Source organism: Chenopodium album, chromosome 7 (genome assembly GCF_948465745.1).
Source record: "Chenopodium album chromosome 7, dcCheAlbu1.1, whole genome shotgun sequence".
Classification (NCBI taxonomy): Eukaryota; Viridiplantae; Streptophyta; class Magnoliopsida; order Caryophyllales; family Amaranthaceae; genus Chenopodium; species Chenopodium album.
Genome location: NC_137840.1, coordinates 11,934,402 through 11,949,517, shown reverse-complemented (window position 1 = coordinate 11,949,517; position 15,116 = coordinate 11,934,402). Strand labels below are relative to the sequence as shown.

At 34.9% G+C, this 15,116-nt stretch overlaps 2 protein-coding genes across 4 annotated transcripts; one reads left to right on the top strand and one right to left on the bottom strand.

Moving 5' to 3' along the window:
• Positions 1 to 2,550: 2,550 nt before the first annotated feature.
• Positions 2,551 to 9,787, bottom strand: LOC145638914 (filament-like plant protein 4). 3 transcript variants are annotated; one of them, XM_081689974.1, is made up of 6 exons: positions 9,554 to 9,787; positions 7,438 to 7,566; positions 6,742 to 7,039; positions 4,147 to 6,574; positions 3,890 to 3,950; positions 2,551 to 3,520 (listed from the first exon to the last, which is right to left on the bottom strand). In XM_081689974.1, exons 2-6 carry the CDS (start codon positions 7,558 to 7,560, stop codon positions 3,077 to 3,079), a joined length of 3,354 nt encoding a protein of 1,117 aa, XP_081546100.1. In that variant the 5' UTR covers positions 7,561 to 7,566; positions 9,554 to 9,787; the 3' UTR covers positions 2,551 to 3,076. The 3 variants fall into 3 exon arrangements, with proteins under 3 accessions (XP_081546100.1, XP_081546099.1, XP_081546101.1); XM_081689973.1 differs by lacking the exon at positions 9,554 to 9,787 and adding an exon at positions 8,013 to 8,855; XM_081689975.1 differs by lacking the exon at positions 9,554 to 9,787 and adding an exon at positions 7,957 to 8,854.
• Positions 9,788 to 13,400: 3,613 nt separating this feature from the next.
• LOC145640005 (uncharacterized) lies at positions 13,401 to 13,853 on the top strand. Its single transcript, XM_081691313.1, has one exon. The coding sequence runs from the start codon at positions 13,401 to 13,403 to the stop codon at positions 13,851 to 13,853; it is 453 nt and encodes a 150-aa protein (XP_081547439.1).
• Positions 13,854 to 15,116: the final 1,263 nt, after the last annotated feature.

The following is a 15,116-nucleotide window of genomic DNA, read 5'->3' as shown; positions in this document are numbered from 1 at the left end:
TATGTGGTAGTGAGTGACTTGTAATGACATGTGTCATATGAAAAATTATGGTTTGTGTTTTTAAATATTAAGTATAGATTTCATTAAATATTGGTTTAGATACAGCAATCTGAAGTTCTGTAAGTTAAAATTTGACAAGTACAAGTTCAAGATTTGACATAAACCAGGGTGTGACTATATTTTCACTATTTTTTCTCATACGTTGTGTAGTTTAAGTATGTGGCCTGTAGGCATCTCAATCAAAATTGTAATTACGCAAAGAAGCATCAAACCCTCCAAGTTTCCAACAAGAACAAAAAATAACTGAATCATATAAACATCTACAGTAGTTAAAATGCTAATTACTAGTAAAAAACAATTTGTTTTGGGGAAAAATACCCCGAAAGATAGTTATGTATTAACTCTAACTACGTTTTATTTGTGACATGTAAAAATGTCTTTACTTTAATTGTTGGGTTGATCTTAGTATATATTTTTTTTTCAGAACTTTAATGTTTTATTATTAGGAAAAATTGCTAAAAATATAATCCGTGGTTTACACACAGGTGTACAGTGCTCATCATACACCCGAATTAATAAAAAAAAGGCGGAAAGAACATCCTGTGTTTCATAAAGAACATACATGTATTTGATAAAGAACATGTTTGTATTTGACAAAAACATGCATTACCAAAGAACATAAAGATATAATAAAAAGAACGAGATAAAAACTTAATTAAATTTTCTGAAAAATTACACATTATTAACGGAAAAAATTTAGAGGTGATAAAAAATCTAGTAGGGTCGGGCCATATCATAATTTATCGTGCCCAAACCCGTAGAAAAGTAGCGGGTTTTCGGGCTTTTTTCTAACCCGGTTTGAGTTTTAACTAAAAATGCATTTTTAGGTTTGCCCAAACCCACCCTATTTCGGGCCGGATCGGGTCGGGATGCGAGTCATGCCAATGTTGATCACCTCTTAAAAAATCCTTACCAAATATATCATTTTCCCAAAAAATAGTTTTCTATCTCTCCAAAAAAAATTCAACTTCCCATAATAATTTAGTTTTTTTTACTCTAATATTATTTTCAATTAAAAATAATTTAAGATTTCAATATCAAATTTCAAAATACCATATGTTAAAAGAACATAATTTATATTGTAAAGTACATATAGTTAATACCTAAATAACACACTAATCAAACTCAAAGAATATACGATAATAAAAGTAATTTAAATATGACATATGATAATAAAAATAGAATTTGGGTGTCACTACGACCTTAAAGAACATACACGCCAAATTCAAAGAACATACTTTGTATTATTAAACCCAAAAAAACATATATGTTTATCAACATATGTTAAATAACATAAGTTATAATGTAAAGAACATATAATTTTACTCAAAGAACACACTGATCACACTCAAAGAACATATTAAAGGTATGTTCTTTGCCAAACATTGGTATGTTCTTTGCCAAACATTAGTATGTTCTTTATCAAACACTATATGTTCTTTCCGCCTTTTTTTGTTTACCGGGGTGCACTATGAGCATGGTGCACCCGGGTGTATCATCTAATTTTCACTAAAAAATAATACAACCTTTGGCCCATTTTTTTTTAATAATACAACCTTTGGATTATTTTGTAATAATACAACCTTTATGGGGTGTTCATTTTAAACAAGATAAAATCAATTTTTTTGGCGGACTTTAAAATTTAGAAAGGGGACATATGAGTTTTTGGTGATGGGGATGAGGAAGGATGGAATATCCCCTCCCCTTCTCCCACCTCAAAACTCACCAAAAATTCGAGTTTATCTTGTTTAAAATGAACACCCACTTAAGGTTGTATTATTACAAAATAATCAAAAGGTTGTATTACAAAAAGACTTGCGTGGACCTGGTCCACAATAATATTATTGTGGACCCGAGGTCTATACACACGCAACTGACATTATATTGAACATAGTGACCATTATTTTTAACATAGTAACCTTTATTAATAAAACAACCATACTTTTTCTAATGTTAGTGGTCCACAATAAATTAGTGTGAACCAGGTCCATTTAAGAATTTGTAGTTGTATTATTAAAAAAGAATGGGACAAAGGTTGTAATAATTTTAGGTATTTTATCTTATTATTAATGACCATATTTTTTTGGTTGGTAGTGTAAAAATCTATGGTGCATGTATGATAAAACAGAGAAAGAACAAATATTCATTTTTGCTATAATAATACTTCCTCCGTCCTTTTATTAGAGTCTCATTTCTATTTATTATGTGAGTAATAAATATTAGAAAAATGAAACTCTAATAAAAGGACAGAGGGAGTAACATTTTGTTGCCTGTCATTGTTGAAACCTACAGGCTACAGAACATGCTGTAGCTTTTAAAGATGTATTGACAGTTCATGTTCAACCTTCTTAATATTGAACTTTGTTCTTATTATATGATACTACTATATGAAAAGTAGTCATTGTTTAATGATCGGAAAATTCAAAATTACCCCTTGTACAGTGAAATGATGGCAACCACCTAACAAGAAGAGAACCACAAACGTTAGCATTAATACTTGAAAATTCCATCTGTATTTATATGCACAACGTTAACATACAAAAACACGACGACAAACCCCTCAATACAACTTTTTAACAGTTTCAAGAGTTTGAAACTTTACCAACAACTCACTACAACGGGTTAGACTTTTATCCAGGAAGGAAGGGAATACATAATACGATCAACACTGAAATTTTTGAAGGGTGTTAACATCATATACATCCATATTTCATACAAAATTTAACATCAATATGATCATCAAAGTAAACCGAGAACTAAACAGCTGATCTTCACAAGTACTCTGTATGTTTTTCTAAACTCTATTTGACATCAGGGGAACCTAGTAAGAATTTGACCTTTGACAGTCACTACGACTTCAAAGAACTCAACATGCTAACCTCAGTATTTCTTCACAAAATCCAAGATAACTGTAATGAGTAAGACAGCATAACAACCTGGGCAACAGCCAATTTTTTATGGTCAAGGGTGGTTTTTGTCCCGTCATAATTCTTCCTTGTGTCAGCACGCTCAATAATTAAATGCCCATTTTCCCCTTTGATGAAAAGAATCTGCTAAAGCCACGTGACTGCTTCTCAGGGGTTGGAGTAGAAGAAGTAGAAGATCCGGACTTTGTAGGCCGATGCCTGGCATTTTTCGAAACAGGCGATTTCAAGCTATTTCCTTCAGTGTCTGATGTACTAATTGGTGCATTGTAGAGGTCTGAAGGTGAACTAGAACCTAGCCTTTGCAGATTATTGGAAGTGGCAGTATCCATCTCAACGTGATCCAGATCTTGCAGGTTCATCCCGCTCGTTGTTGGTTCTTCTTCATTAAAGCCTTCATCTCTATGACTCCTCTCACTTATGGGTGAACTCATGAATTCTGACTGAGGGTGTAAGGTTTTTAGCTGCTTACCAAGAAGGAATATGGTTTCTTGACACTCTGCTAGCTTCTCTGCTGCAGCTGCCAGGTCCTTTTCCTGTACAATTTTGAAATGGAAGAATTCAGTAGAAGCCTTCTGAAACAATAGGATAAACGAAAATCACATAATAACTTTCGGTGTTAGGCGTGCTTAACTCATCCCAGATGCTTATGTTTGACGTTCATTTCATGAAAAAATATTTTGGTTTAAGCAAATGAGGTTTGTGTGTTAACTATAGGAAATTAGGAAGTAATAAGAGACAAGGAAAGGAGCCCAAAATTGATCTTGGAAGACAATATTATGATTGTGGAATGATACCTCAAGTCTACGAAAAAGGAAATTATTACTCTTTGTTCTGATTTATGCTCATAAATTTACATTAGTAATGTCTGCAACAAGTAAAAGTTTCTCTTATCAGCTTTATACCTGTTTGCTTCTGTCATCTGCATCAGCAGCTGAGGACGAACACACAGAACATCCTTCATTCCTATAAAAACACCACATCTGGAAGTTAGAAATGTATAACATCTTATGAAAACTATCAACTATATCTTCATCTAAAAAATAACAGTTAAAATTAAAAAGTGGAAATAGCGTTAGCATTTTGATTTACATGAGCAATATTCGTAACTACTGTAATTACCTTGAAAATTGCCAAAAGGTAACATAATTGTCAAACTAACCTTTGTAATTGTTCTTCAAGATCTTTGCATCTGACTAAAGCATCTTGGTGACTCACTTTTTCAGCCTCAAGTTCATTATCCAGAGATTCCAATTTTGATTTCAGGATACTGACTTCACTCTGCAATTCTTCAGCACGTTTTTCAAGCATCTTGTATGATTCTGCCATGCACTTCAGCTGAGTCTCAGCCAAGCTGTTCATGTTCTGGGAAGAAGCCAGCTCTGAATTAACTCCGGCTAGTTGTTGTTCCATTTCCAGCAACTGAGATTTAGTTGTCTCCAGGTCTTGAGAGCATTGGGAATATCCCCTCTCCAAATTATCTTTCTCCGCTTTTAGCTGTTCAAATTCCTCTACTGAGAATTTACATGTTTGTGGCTCGAAGCCTGACATAACATTGGCATCCTGAGGAACCTCAGGATTTGAAGAAGAATCAGATAGGCTACAACCATTAGAATAACTTTCTCCTTGGGGTGGCTTATTTTCAGGCAATGCAATTTTGTCTATACAATCTGGACTGTTAACTTCCGTTTCGTTGCCCTTGTATCCCAGGACACTAAAGTTAAGCTCACTAGCTTTAGCCATGAAATCAGAAAGGGAGAAAACAAAATCATCCAGGCTAATTTCATTGCACATTACACTGTTAAAGGAGGCAGAGAACTGCTCAACTTTAAGGCCTAATGCATCATTATCATCACACAGACCATTGACTGCTCTAGATTCCTTCTCCAGGAATAATACAAAATTGTGAATCTGAGAGATGGCGGCTGCTAATTCTTCACTAATCTTCTTAATCTGGCCATTTTGCCTACCATTTTCAGACAAATAAATTTCCTTCTCTGTAGTAGCCACAGCATCCCCTGGTACAACTTGCTGATCGGTAGCACCTTCTGAGCAATGTTTCTCCTCAAAGACACAATTAATTGAGTGTGGATTAAGGGTCTCATGCACCTCTTGTACAGCATGCTTAATGTCCTCCAGAACTTTCACAACATCAGAATCATTGGAGACAGATTCAAAAACCTTCGATATTCTTGATTGCAAGCTCACCAATGGCAATGATTCTGTCTCAACTTTGGAACCTGATGCCAAATCTCCTAAAGCAGGACTAGCCACCGAATTTGATCCAGGCACTGCTTTGGATGGGGCATTTGTGCCATTTACATCAGCGACGACACTGTTTGAAGTCACAGATTTATTGGCTGGGCTGTTAGTAATAGATATGGAGCAATTCGAATCATCAGATAATAGAGCCAGTTTCTCCATTTCCTCAAAGTCATCCATAAGCTCCAAATGTTTCCCATTTTCAGTTTTCATAGACTTTTCCTTGCTGTTATCCTTAATATGAGATAGCTCTGAGATTAGTGCAGAAGCCCATGACTCAGCACAACTTACTGTATCATCATTTCCATCTTCAGAAAAGGACATCATACTTGGAGGATTGCTAACATGCTGACTAGAAGACCGATCAGCTTGAACTTGAGTATCAGGTTTTACAAAGCCCTTTTGTTGATTGAATATTTGTACTTGTGCTTCCAGATTTTGAAGTTTACTAGCAGTCTTGGCACAAATGCTCCTAGAAGTTTGCAATTCACTGTTACGTTTCGCCAATGCCTCCTTAAGCATCTTCGTTTCTTCTTCCATAGCCAAAAGGCGCTCAGTGAGATACTCATTCTCCTTCTGGAATTTCTGCGAACCATCAAGGGAATATTCAGGCACTGGTGACATGTGGGAATTTGATGAATACTGGGGGCTGGCAGGTCTGGCAGGAGACCTTCTCAGACGACTTTCTCCATGGTCTCTACCCAGGCTTTCCACTTCGAGCTTCATTTGGGCCAAAGCAGCAGGTCCTGGCAGCTTTTTCCTTACAAGACCACGTAACCTTTGACACTCTGCTTCTAACTTAGTAATTTTCTTCACACTTTCCAGTTGTTGCTTGTTGGCTGCATCTGCAGACTTGACACTCATATTCCTTTCCTCATTACGGATTTCTAGCTCCTTAGAAACAATATGGAGTTCATATTTTAAGGAATTTATCTCCCTTTCACAGGATTCAACATTGCTTTTCAAGTGCTCAATCTCTGCCTCAGCCTTTGACTTTTCTTCATTAACTTTCATAAGCATGTTAGAACGCTCCTGCAATGACCTGGAAAGAGCATTGCTCTCAGCTTCTGCCCTCATGAGCTCTTGATCCATGCTAGCAATCTTTGCTTCTAGCTCATGCTTCATTCTATCATACTGCTTGTTCTTTGTTATCCCAAGTTCTTGGAGCTTTTGTTCATTCTCTTCCTTCAAATTTCTTATCTGCCTCATGCATTCTTTAAGAGCACCATCCAAGTGAGCAGCCCTGTCTTCAGCCGTTAATTTTTCCAGAGTCACAGACTCAAGATGATTTTTCAAAGACAAAGCTTCTGCTTCAGCCTTCTCCCAACCTGCAGGAAAGCCACGCCAGTAAGGATGTGGACTTGACAAGCTTACACTGAAAAAGTATCTTATTTGAGAAACTCATATAGTTATGAATGTAAACTCTGCCATAAGTAGTCATTTCTTATAAACCTAGGCTTTGCAGCAAAAAGTTCTTTAGAAAAAAATTCCATACCTGAAACTGCTTCCTCGGCCACCTTTGCATGTTGTTTGACAAGTTCTTCCTTGGTGGTTATCTCCGAATTAGCAGATGAGACCTTCTCATTTAGTTCATTGACTTCTTCCTCCAATGTTTTGACCTGATCTTCATATGTTTGTGCTTGCTCTTCATATGCTTTTACTTGCTCTTCATATGCTTTTACTTGTTCTTCGTAAGTCTTCACTTGATTTTCCAGTCCACTCAAATGAGTGTACGATTCTATGGAAATTTGAACATAATTCGCCTTCTTGTGTTTATCATGTTTCTCCTGTCCCTGAGATGATAAACGTGGAAATAAATTACAATGAATGAATAAGAAAATTTTCTAAATCAATATCATAAACTCTGTTGCTTATCTACTACTGCAAAACCTAAAAAATGATCAAAATTTTTCATTACAAAAAAGAAATATAAGGTGCTTGAAAATATTAGTGCAAGCTGCCAGAGATAACAATGGAAACATTCATTAAACATATCATATTCTGAGAAAATTACTCGGGAAATCTTAACATAGGAATTAATAACAGAGTAGGCATTCTGAACATATTGAGAAGAGCCATCTGGTCTGCATAATATAGATAGATGAATAGAACAGATAATTAAGATTTGTATATTTAAAATTATATAAAACCCCACAGCACATTCATACAAGAAAGCTTTTACAGAACCAACCTTATCTGGCTGAGATCCACCAGAAGGCAAAGCGGCACCTGCAGAATCAAGAGTAGCAATGACCTTCTCCGCAGCTGACTTCTCGGATGACTTTTTCTTCCATGGCCAACCCCGACGGTCCATCCTAGACTGCATTTCACCATACAAGACAAGTCAGCAATAAGCGAAGCAACTAAAACAAACTCATCACAGACTATCAGAAATCACAAAGGGCATGCAATATTGACAATAGTTCAATCAAGTATAGAAAAACCCTCTTATCTCCAAAGTTGGCGTATGATTTCAACAAAAGCAAACACGCAGTTCACTCGAGTATTCGTTGAAAGCAAACCTTCCTTAACAAGATCAACTATAAAAGCATTCATCGCGGTAAGAACACAGACTATACAGCATAAGAACATCCAATCTAATACATTGCTAGGAATGCACTAAAAGACAGGCACATCAACGATAGATCAACCACCTAAATTCACTGAACTAAATAAAATAAAGGTGCAGTTAAAAAAGCAAAATCCTTACAAAGCAGAAAAAACAAAAGGGCCCAAAATTGTGGAAGTAAGGTAAGGTATCTCTACCCTTTCAAGGACTGAGCAACTAATATCAACACTGTAGCTCATGTCATACCACCCAAATCAAAATAAACCCAAAAAAGAATTTCCACTTCAGCATCTCACAACTTTTCGACGGTGATTGTTTCGCAACAAATAATCGCATCAAAACAGGAAAAACTTTAAGAGACGGAGCGTCGGTTTTTTTATTTTATTTTTATTTTTATTTTTTTTCTGTTTAGGACCTCTTTTGCTTTCTTTTTTAGGAACTACACTATTTGAGTAAAGTAGCAAAAGAGAACTCAACTACCATACTAACAGCAGTGGTAACAACTACAAGCATGCTTCCTTTATATCATCACAAACAAACAGAAACAATAACAAAATTTAAGGCGGATGCTTGGGAATTTAAAGCACAAAAATCAAAAATATAAACTGTTCAAGAGTTATTATTATAAAGTCATCCACATTTTATGCTCTTTCCCTATTTTTTTTTTCTCTCCTTTTTATTTTTCTTGTTACGATTTATTATGAGTTCAGATGAAAAATAAATAAATAAAATTAAATAAACAACCGAAATTATAATTTTTGGGGGACCAAAAACGACAAAAACATTCAAGGGCATTAAATTTAAAGAATATGATGGTGGATTCTATTCTTATCTTTTTTTTTTTTTTTTTTTTAATTTAATCTTTCCTCGGTTAATTCAGTAGCATCCAAACAGAGTAACACCCTGTTCATAAAGCATTCAAACACGGTAAAACTCGTTCATAGGAATACCAAATTTATGTTTCAAATGCAATTATTTTATAATTCTCTCTTGGGTTAAAATAGAAGCAGCGAAATCATTTACCGGCTAGTAAAATGAGAAACGAGACTATATTATGAGACGGAAGGAGTATTAAAGTAAGATTATTAAACATTGAGTACGGCTCTGAATATTAAATTTACCTAGTATATTTAAATTTACTAAATAAAAAAATTAAAACAATTGTTTTAAATTTACAGCAGATTATGAAGAAAAAAAATCCAGCTAAATATTAAAGATCTATGAAAAGACTCAAAAGAGTTGCCTCGAAACTTCCAATACATCCAATCAAAGTTAAGTTCTAGTTCCTACTCCATTAAAAATACTTGCATTATTTAATTAAACCTCAGAAAGAAAAAATAATAACAAATATTTTTAAATAATTGAAATTAGCATTCTAGTGATAGCGTAAAATTCCTGATTAAGCAAAATTGGAAACAAAAATAATTAAAATTTGTTCAAAACTTCGAGGATTAGGAAATTACTAAAAGTAAAAAAAAAAAACACATCCGGATTCAAAAACTCGATACTATCGAAATTTAAATTAAGTAGCACAACATTATCAACTTGAAATCAACAAACAAAAAAATCGAAATTCAAAATAAAAACAACGATCCTATTTCAAAAATATAGGCTACTGATCAATAATTTAAACTACATTTTCCAAAAATTAAAATCAAAATCCACTCCGATTACGCAAGTGAAAGTAGCAATGTTGAATCATTTTGACAAGCATTTGAGCACTAAAAATGTAACTTACCAGATTATAAAGAGATTGAAGAAGAAAATGAAGAAGATCTGGAAATTTGTGTAGCTTTATAAATGAAATTGATAAATAGCTCAACTTTTTTTGAGCAGAATTGTTTTTGGGTATTTATTTTTTTATTTTACAGGAGAGAGAAGATGGGAGGGAAGGAGGTGGTGATGGAGTGGAGGAAAAAGAGTTGGAGATGGTGGAGAGAGAAAATGAATGAAAAAGAAAGAAAAGAGAGTGAAAAAGAGGAGAGAGAAAATGAAAGAAGAAATAGTTGTGTGTTTAGGTGTCACTTAAAAGGCTCCAAAATAGTACTAGTACAAACTTTTTAAACTATTTGGGAAAATTAAACTTTCATTTTTCTATACATTATTACTCCACTCCATAATAGGGTTTGTATATACAATATAGTGAAGTGATCATAGGGTTTGTATTTTACTATATTCTCGTAGCTATATTTTGTCGAACAAGGTCATAATTAATTTTTAATAATAGATTAATTAATTTGACTATTTGAGTAGTAATAAAAAGGAATTTAGGGTGTTACGCATTATTAGCGGTGAGAAAAAAATTGAAGTTGTGCTTGATTTATTAAGAGCTTAATGAATTGTCTTTATAACAAAATTATGCTAATAGCCTTCATTTATGATTTTATGGTCCCTTGAAAGTACAAAAATTGGACAAATTATTTTCTTTAGATACACATACTATATTGTTTTTTAATTAATGATTTTCTTACTATCAATCAAAGCACAAAAAATAAATTCAAAAAAATATATTTTGTGGTGAAGAAGTAGCTATTGTAAAGAGTAAATGTGAATAAGAAACGGTTTTCTAATGGTACCACATATAGATAAAAATTCACCCTTACTTCTCTAGTACATATAGAGTAGTGATGAATGCGCTATATATATATATATATATATATATTAAGTTTTTAGTTTACAAAATGTTTTTTTCTTATGGAATTAGGAATGTTGAAACCCTACGTGCTAATACTATATGTGTATTGTGTATGCAAAATGCATATGTTACACAATTGACAAAGTTTTCTTTCATTTGTACGTGAACAATAATTTTTATGTAAAACTGATCTTTCATGAAATTTATTGCATATGAAAAAATACAACAAATTATTACATGGTTTGAATGCAAAACTATTGTGATTCCATTTTTGGCAAGAATTGCCATACATTCATTATTGACTTATTGAATGACGTGTATGAAAGTTGAAATACAACAGCTCTGTAAATATTGTTTGTATATTTATTCTCATATATACTAGTAATACTACTAGTAGTGTAATGGAATATTACTATGCTCCATGCTTTTGATCAAGAGGTCATTTGTACACTTTTGTAATGGAGTTCTATACTCCTCTTTAAGAGAAGTATAGAAAAGTGTCATGATATACGGAGTAGAATTAAACTCAAAAACCAATCCTAGCACAAAATTAATTTCGGAGACTAGATCCTCCACACTCTTGACTCCTTAGAGAATAGAGAGTGGGGTGAAATGATGAGAAAAGAAAATATTCTAACTCAAAATAATTTTACGGGCGTTTAGTAAGAGATACAGATAAGAATTATGAGAAAATGAGATAAAAATAGGGCACTAAAAAGTAAAATGAGGACATATTGTGGTTTAAGATTGATGATAGTGAGTAAGTAAAAAAAAGAATGAAAAGTTAATGATGTTCTTATTGATTCTCTCCCTACGATCGTAAATCTATAATCAATTTCCTCCTCACGCTCCACCTGACTAACTCTAATTTAGATGAAATAAAGAGATTATTCTATTTTCACCACCCTAATTAAATCGTCGTCTTTCTAAACAAACACGAAACGTCTTTTATTTGCATTCTCCTATTATCCTTAAACAAACAATCTGATAATGGCAAAATTTAATCCCTTGGTCATAAAATAGGAAACCCATCATTTAACCAAACTACCTTGATTTGTCTTCTTTAGTCTTTGTCAACAAAGGAAACCACAACATTACAACTCTACCTACTACTAATTTAAAATTTAAATTTAATATAAAAAAAAATTCATAAAACAAAACTTAAATGTAAAAAGGACAAAAAAATGACAATTTTCAAAGGCAAAACCTGGTTGAAATCACCTTAACTATAAATCACTTCAGTAAATTCTTCTGAAACCAAATAAACAAATATAAATGCAATGAGAATAATAATAACAATAATGAAATATAAAATGTGACATAAATTGAAGATATATGTAATGGGTTGGCATTAAATAATGGGAAGGGCACGCCTAATTGTTGAGTAAATGATTTAGGAAGTAAAAAGACGAAAATACCCCTAAAGGATTATGGAATTGGCAGAAGAATCCCAGGCGCTTGTGGTAGAAGCAACAGCAATCGAGAAGGGCGGGGGGTGACCGTGAGCTGTACTCAAATTGTTACATTTTGGACCACCGTCACTCCAGCTCATTGTGTTTTCGGTTTTTCCTTTAACCTTAACCTTTGCGGCTGTTTCTTCCGTCAGATCTTCTGCTCTTGCTTAATCATCACCGTCCATTCTCTTTCTTTTTCTATTCATCTATCATTTTCATATGTTATTGGATTTTATGTATATTTGTGTATATACAATATGGTTGTATATATATAGTGAGATTATTGTTATTTATATGATATTGTTGTTGTAATTGTATGAATAGTCTTTTTTTTCGATGTGTTTTATTAAAATGGTTGACTTTTGTCATATTAGCATATACGTTTATGTATAATCTGTGTTTTTTCCTACTCGACATAAATCTTTGTCTTATTATTATTAAAAATACATATTAAATAATTCAATTAAAAAAAAAAGTGAGCAAGTATAAGTAGTGAGTACACAAACTATGTGTGTTACCTAAAATATAAAGATTGAGTAAATTAAACACGGGTCTAGGCCACATATGACAATAGGAGGAGTAGCCGTTTAACCTTATAAAGTGTTTAATTCTCTCTTCTTCAACCAATGTGGGACACTTACATGTGATGACACTTGAGAGGTTTATTCTTCAACATTCCCCCTCACATGTAAGGTCCCTTTAACTCAAGGATAACTTGATCTAATTCAATTTGGCCCAGAATACTTAATGTCATTAAAGGTCCCAAACTTTGGGCCTGACAATATACTCAAACCATTAGAGGTCCCATATCGTGGGCCTGGCTCTGATACCATATTAAACGCGAGTCTGGGCCACACCCGCAAACCAAGAGAGAAAGTTCACTTCACAAGTCCAAGGAGGTTCCATCCCAAAACCATATGGCAATAGGAGGAGTAGCCCCTTAGCCTTATAAAGTGTTTAATTCTCTCTTCTTCAACCAATGTGGGACACTTACATGTGGTGACACTTGAGAGCTTTATTCTTCAACATAAGTAGAGGTGGATGTAACTAAAAATTACAGAATGCCTCTCACAAGTAAGGGAGATACAGTAAAAACAAAGAATGTAAATAAATAAAAGTCTTTTTTTTTTTTTTTTTTTTTAGGGGAATCATAAAAGTCATTAGACATTGAGATAATAAGTTCTTGTTATTATTTATTAAAATTCTCGTATATATTGATAACGTGATAGATATTATTTTCTAGATAATATTTGTCGGATATATTTGTATATATTTTGTATAATTATCTTATTAGATTCCTAACGTGATCAGGAATAGGCTTGTAACATTATATAAAGTGATCAATGGTACACACTCCAATTTGAGGAGTTTTCCCGAAATCTAACTTGGGATCACAACTTTAGGTTACGATCCTAGTTTTTATTTTTTCTTGCTTCCGCTACACATACTGCCGCCCAACCTTTTTCTTCACTGATCTTTTCACCTAGCTTGCAGCTATGTCCCAAGATGGCGACACACCACCTCCTCCGCCGCCAAAACCACCAGTGAATGAATTTCACCCGGCCCTCGCGGTCAATAATATCAAGACAGCAATCCCGATTACCCTTGACTACACAAACGTCCACTATTTCACATGGGTTGAATTGTTTGAGAACCATGCTTGTGCATATAACGTTCTTGATCATATCGATCCCAAGACTCCGAAACCCACTGACATCTCCGATGCGTTTTGGACTCGATTAGATGTTATTGTTAAGCACTGGATTTATGGAACGATTTCTGTTGATCTTCTCAACACTGTGTTGTCTAGGAAAGCCACGGCTCAGCAAATTTGGGATCGCATCAAGGATATTTTTCAAGATAACAAGAGTACAAGGGCGGTATACCTCGAGAATCAATTTAATACTCTTCATCTTGATAATTTTTCCAATGTTACCTCGTTCTGTTAACAATTGAAAAGCATTGCCGATCAATTAGCCAACGTCGATCAACCTGTTTCCGATCAGAAATTGGTTCTTCGCTTGGTCGCGGGTTTGAACAAAACTGATTTTGACACGGTGGCCACCATGATTGCACAGTCCAAACCCCTGCCATCGTTCAACACAGCTCGTTCTCGGCTCTTATTGGAAGAAACCCGCCGGAATTATGATTCCTCACCACCACACACCTCGTTTGTTTCCCAGCACCAATCGGGACAGTAGACCGAACCCACACAGCAGCAGCCGCAGCAAACAACCGCCGGCAGGGGCGATGGTGCCTCAGGGAAGGGACGCGACGGTGGCAGTAAAGGCCGTGGGAAAGGCCGAGGTAAAGCCGGTGGTCGTGGTGCTCCAACCACCCCGCAACAGCAGCAGAACAATCAACAACAATCACAACATTGGCAACCTCAGCCCAGTCCTATTGGGCAGCCTAATTGGGCCCAACAGCAACAATGCCCAATCAGCAACAGGCCTGGCCACAGCAGCAAACGTGGGCTGTTCCTCCTGCACCGTTCCCCACAGCAGCTCACTATCAACCTAGGCCGATTCTAAGTAGGCCACCTCAGCAGGCCTACTCTATGGGGCCGTCCACATATGGCCCACCGATGAATCCAACCGAGCTAGGCAGTGCGTATTCATAAATGAGTTTATCAACTCCGGAGAATGGATGGTACATGGATTCGGGTGCAACGTCTCACATGACAAATAATCCCGGTACTCTTCTTCCCCTTTTTAATTTAAGCACTAATAATCATATTTTAGTCGGCAATGGGCATCGCATTCCAATTACTGGTTATGGTCATACTTCCCTTCCAAATAATAACCTTAGGCTTAATAATGTTCTACTTGCACCACAAATTATCAAAAATTTAATTTCTGTGCGTAAATTTACCTCTGATAATTCGGTGTCTATTGAATTTGACCCTAATGGTTTTTCTGTGAAGGATCTTCGTACGGGGAGGGTAATAACGAGATGCAATAGTGCCAGGGAGCTCTATCCAGTCACAACCCATACTCCAAGCACATGTCTAGCCACATCTCTCACTGCAGTCAACCCGTGGCATGATCGTCTAGGCCATCCCGGGCCTTCATCTTTACAGTTTCTTAGGAGCAATAATTTTATTTCTTGTAATAAGGAGCACGACCCCTCTTTTTGCAATTCTTGTCAAATAGGAAAACATGTTAGACTTCCGTTTTATGAGTCAAATAATAATACTGTTTCTGCTTTTGACA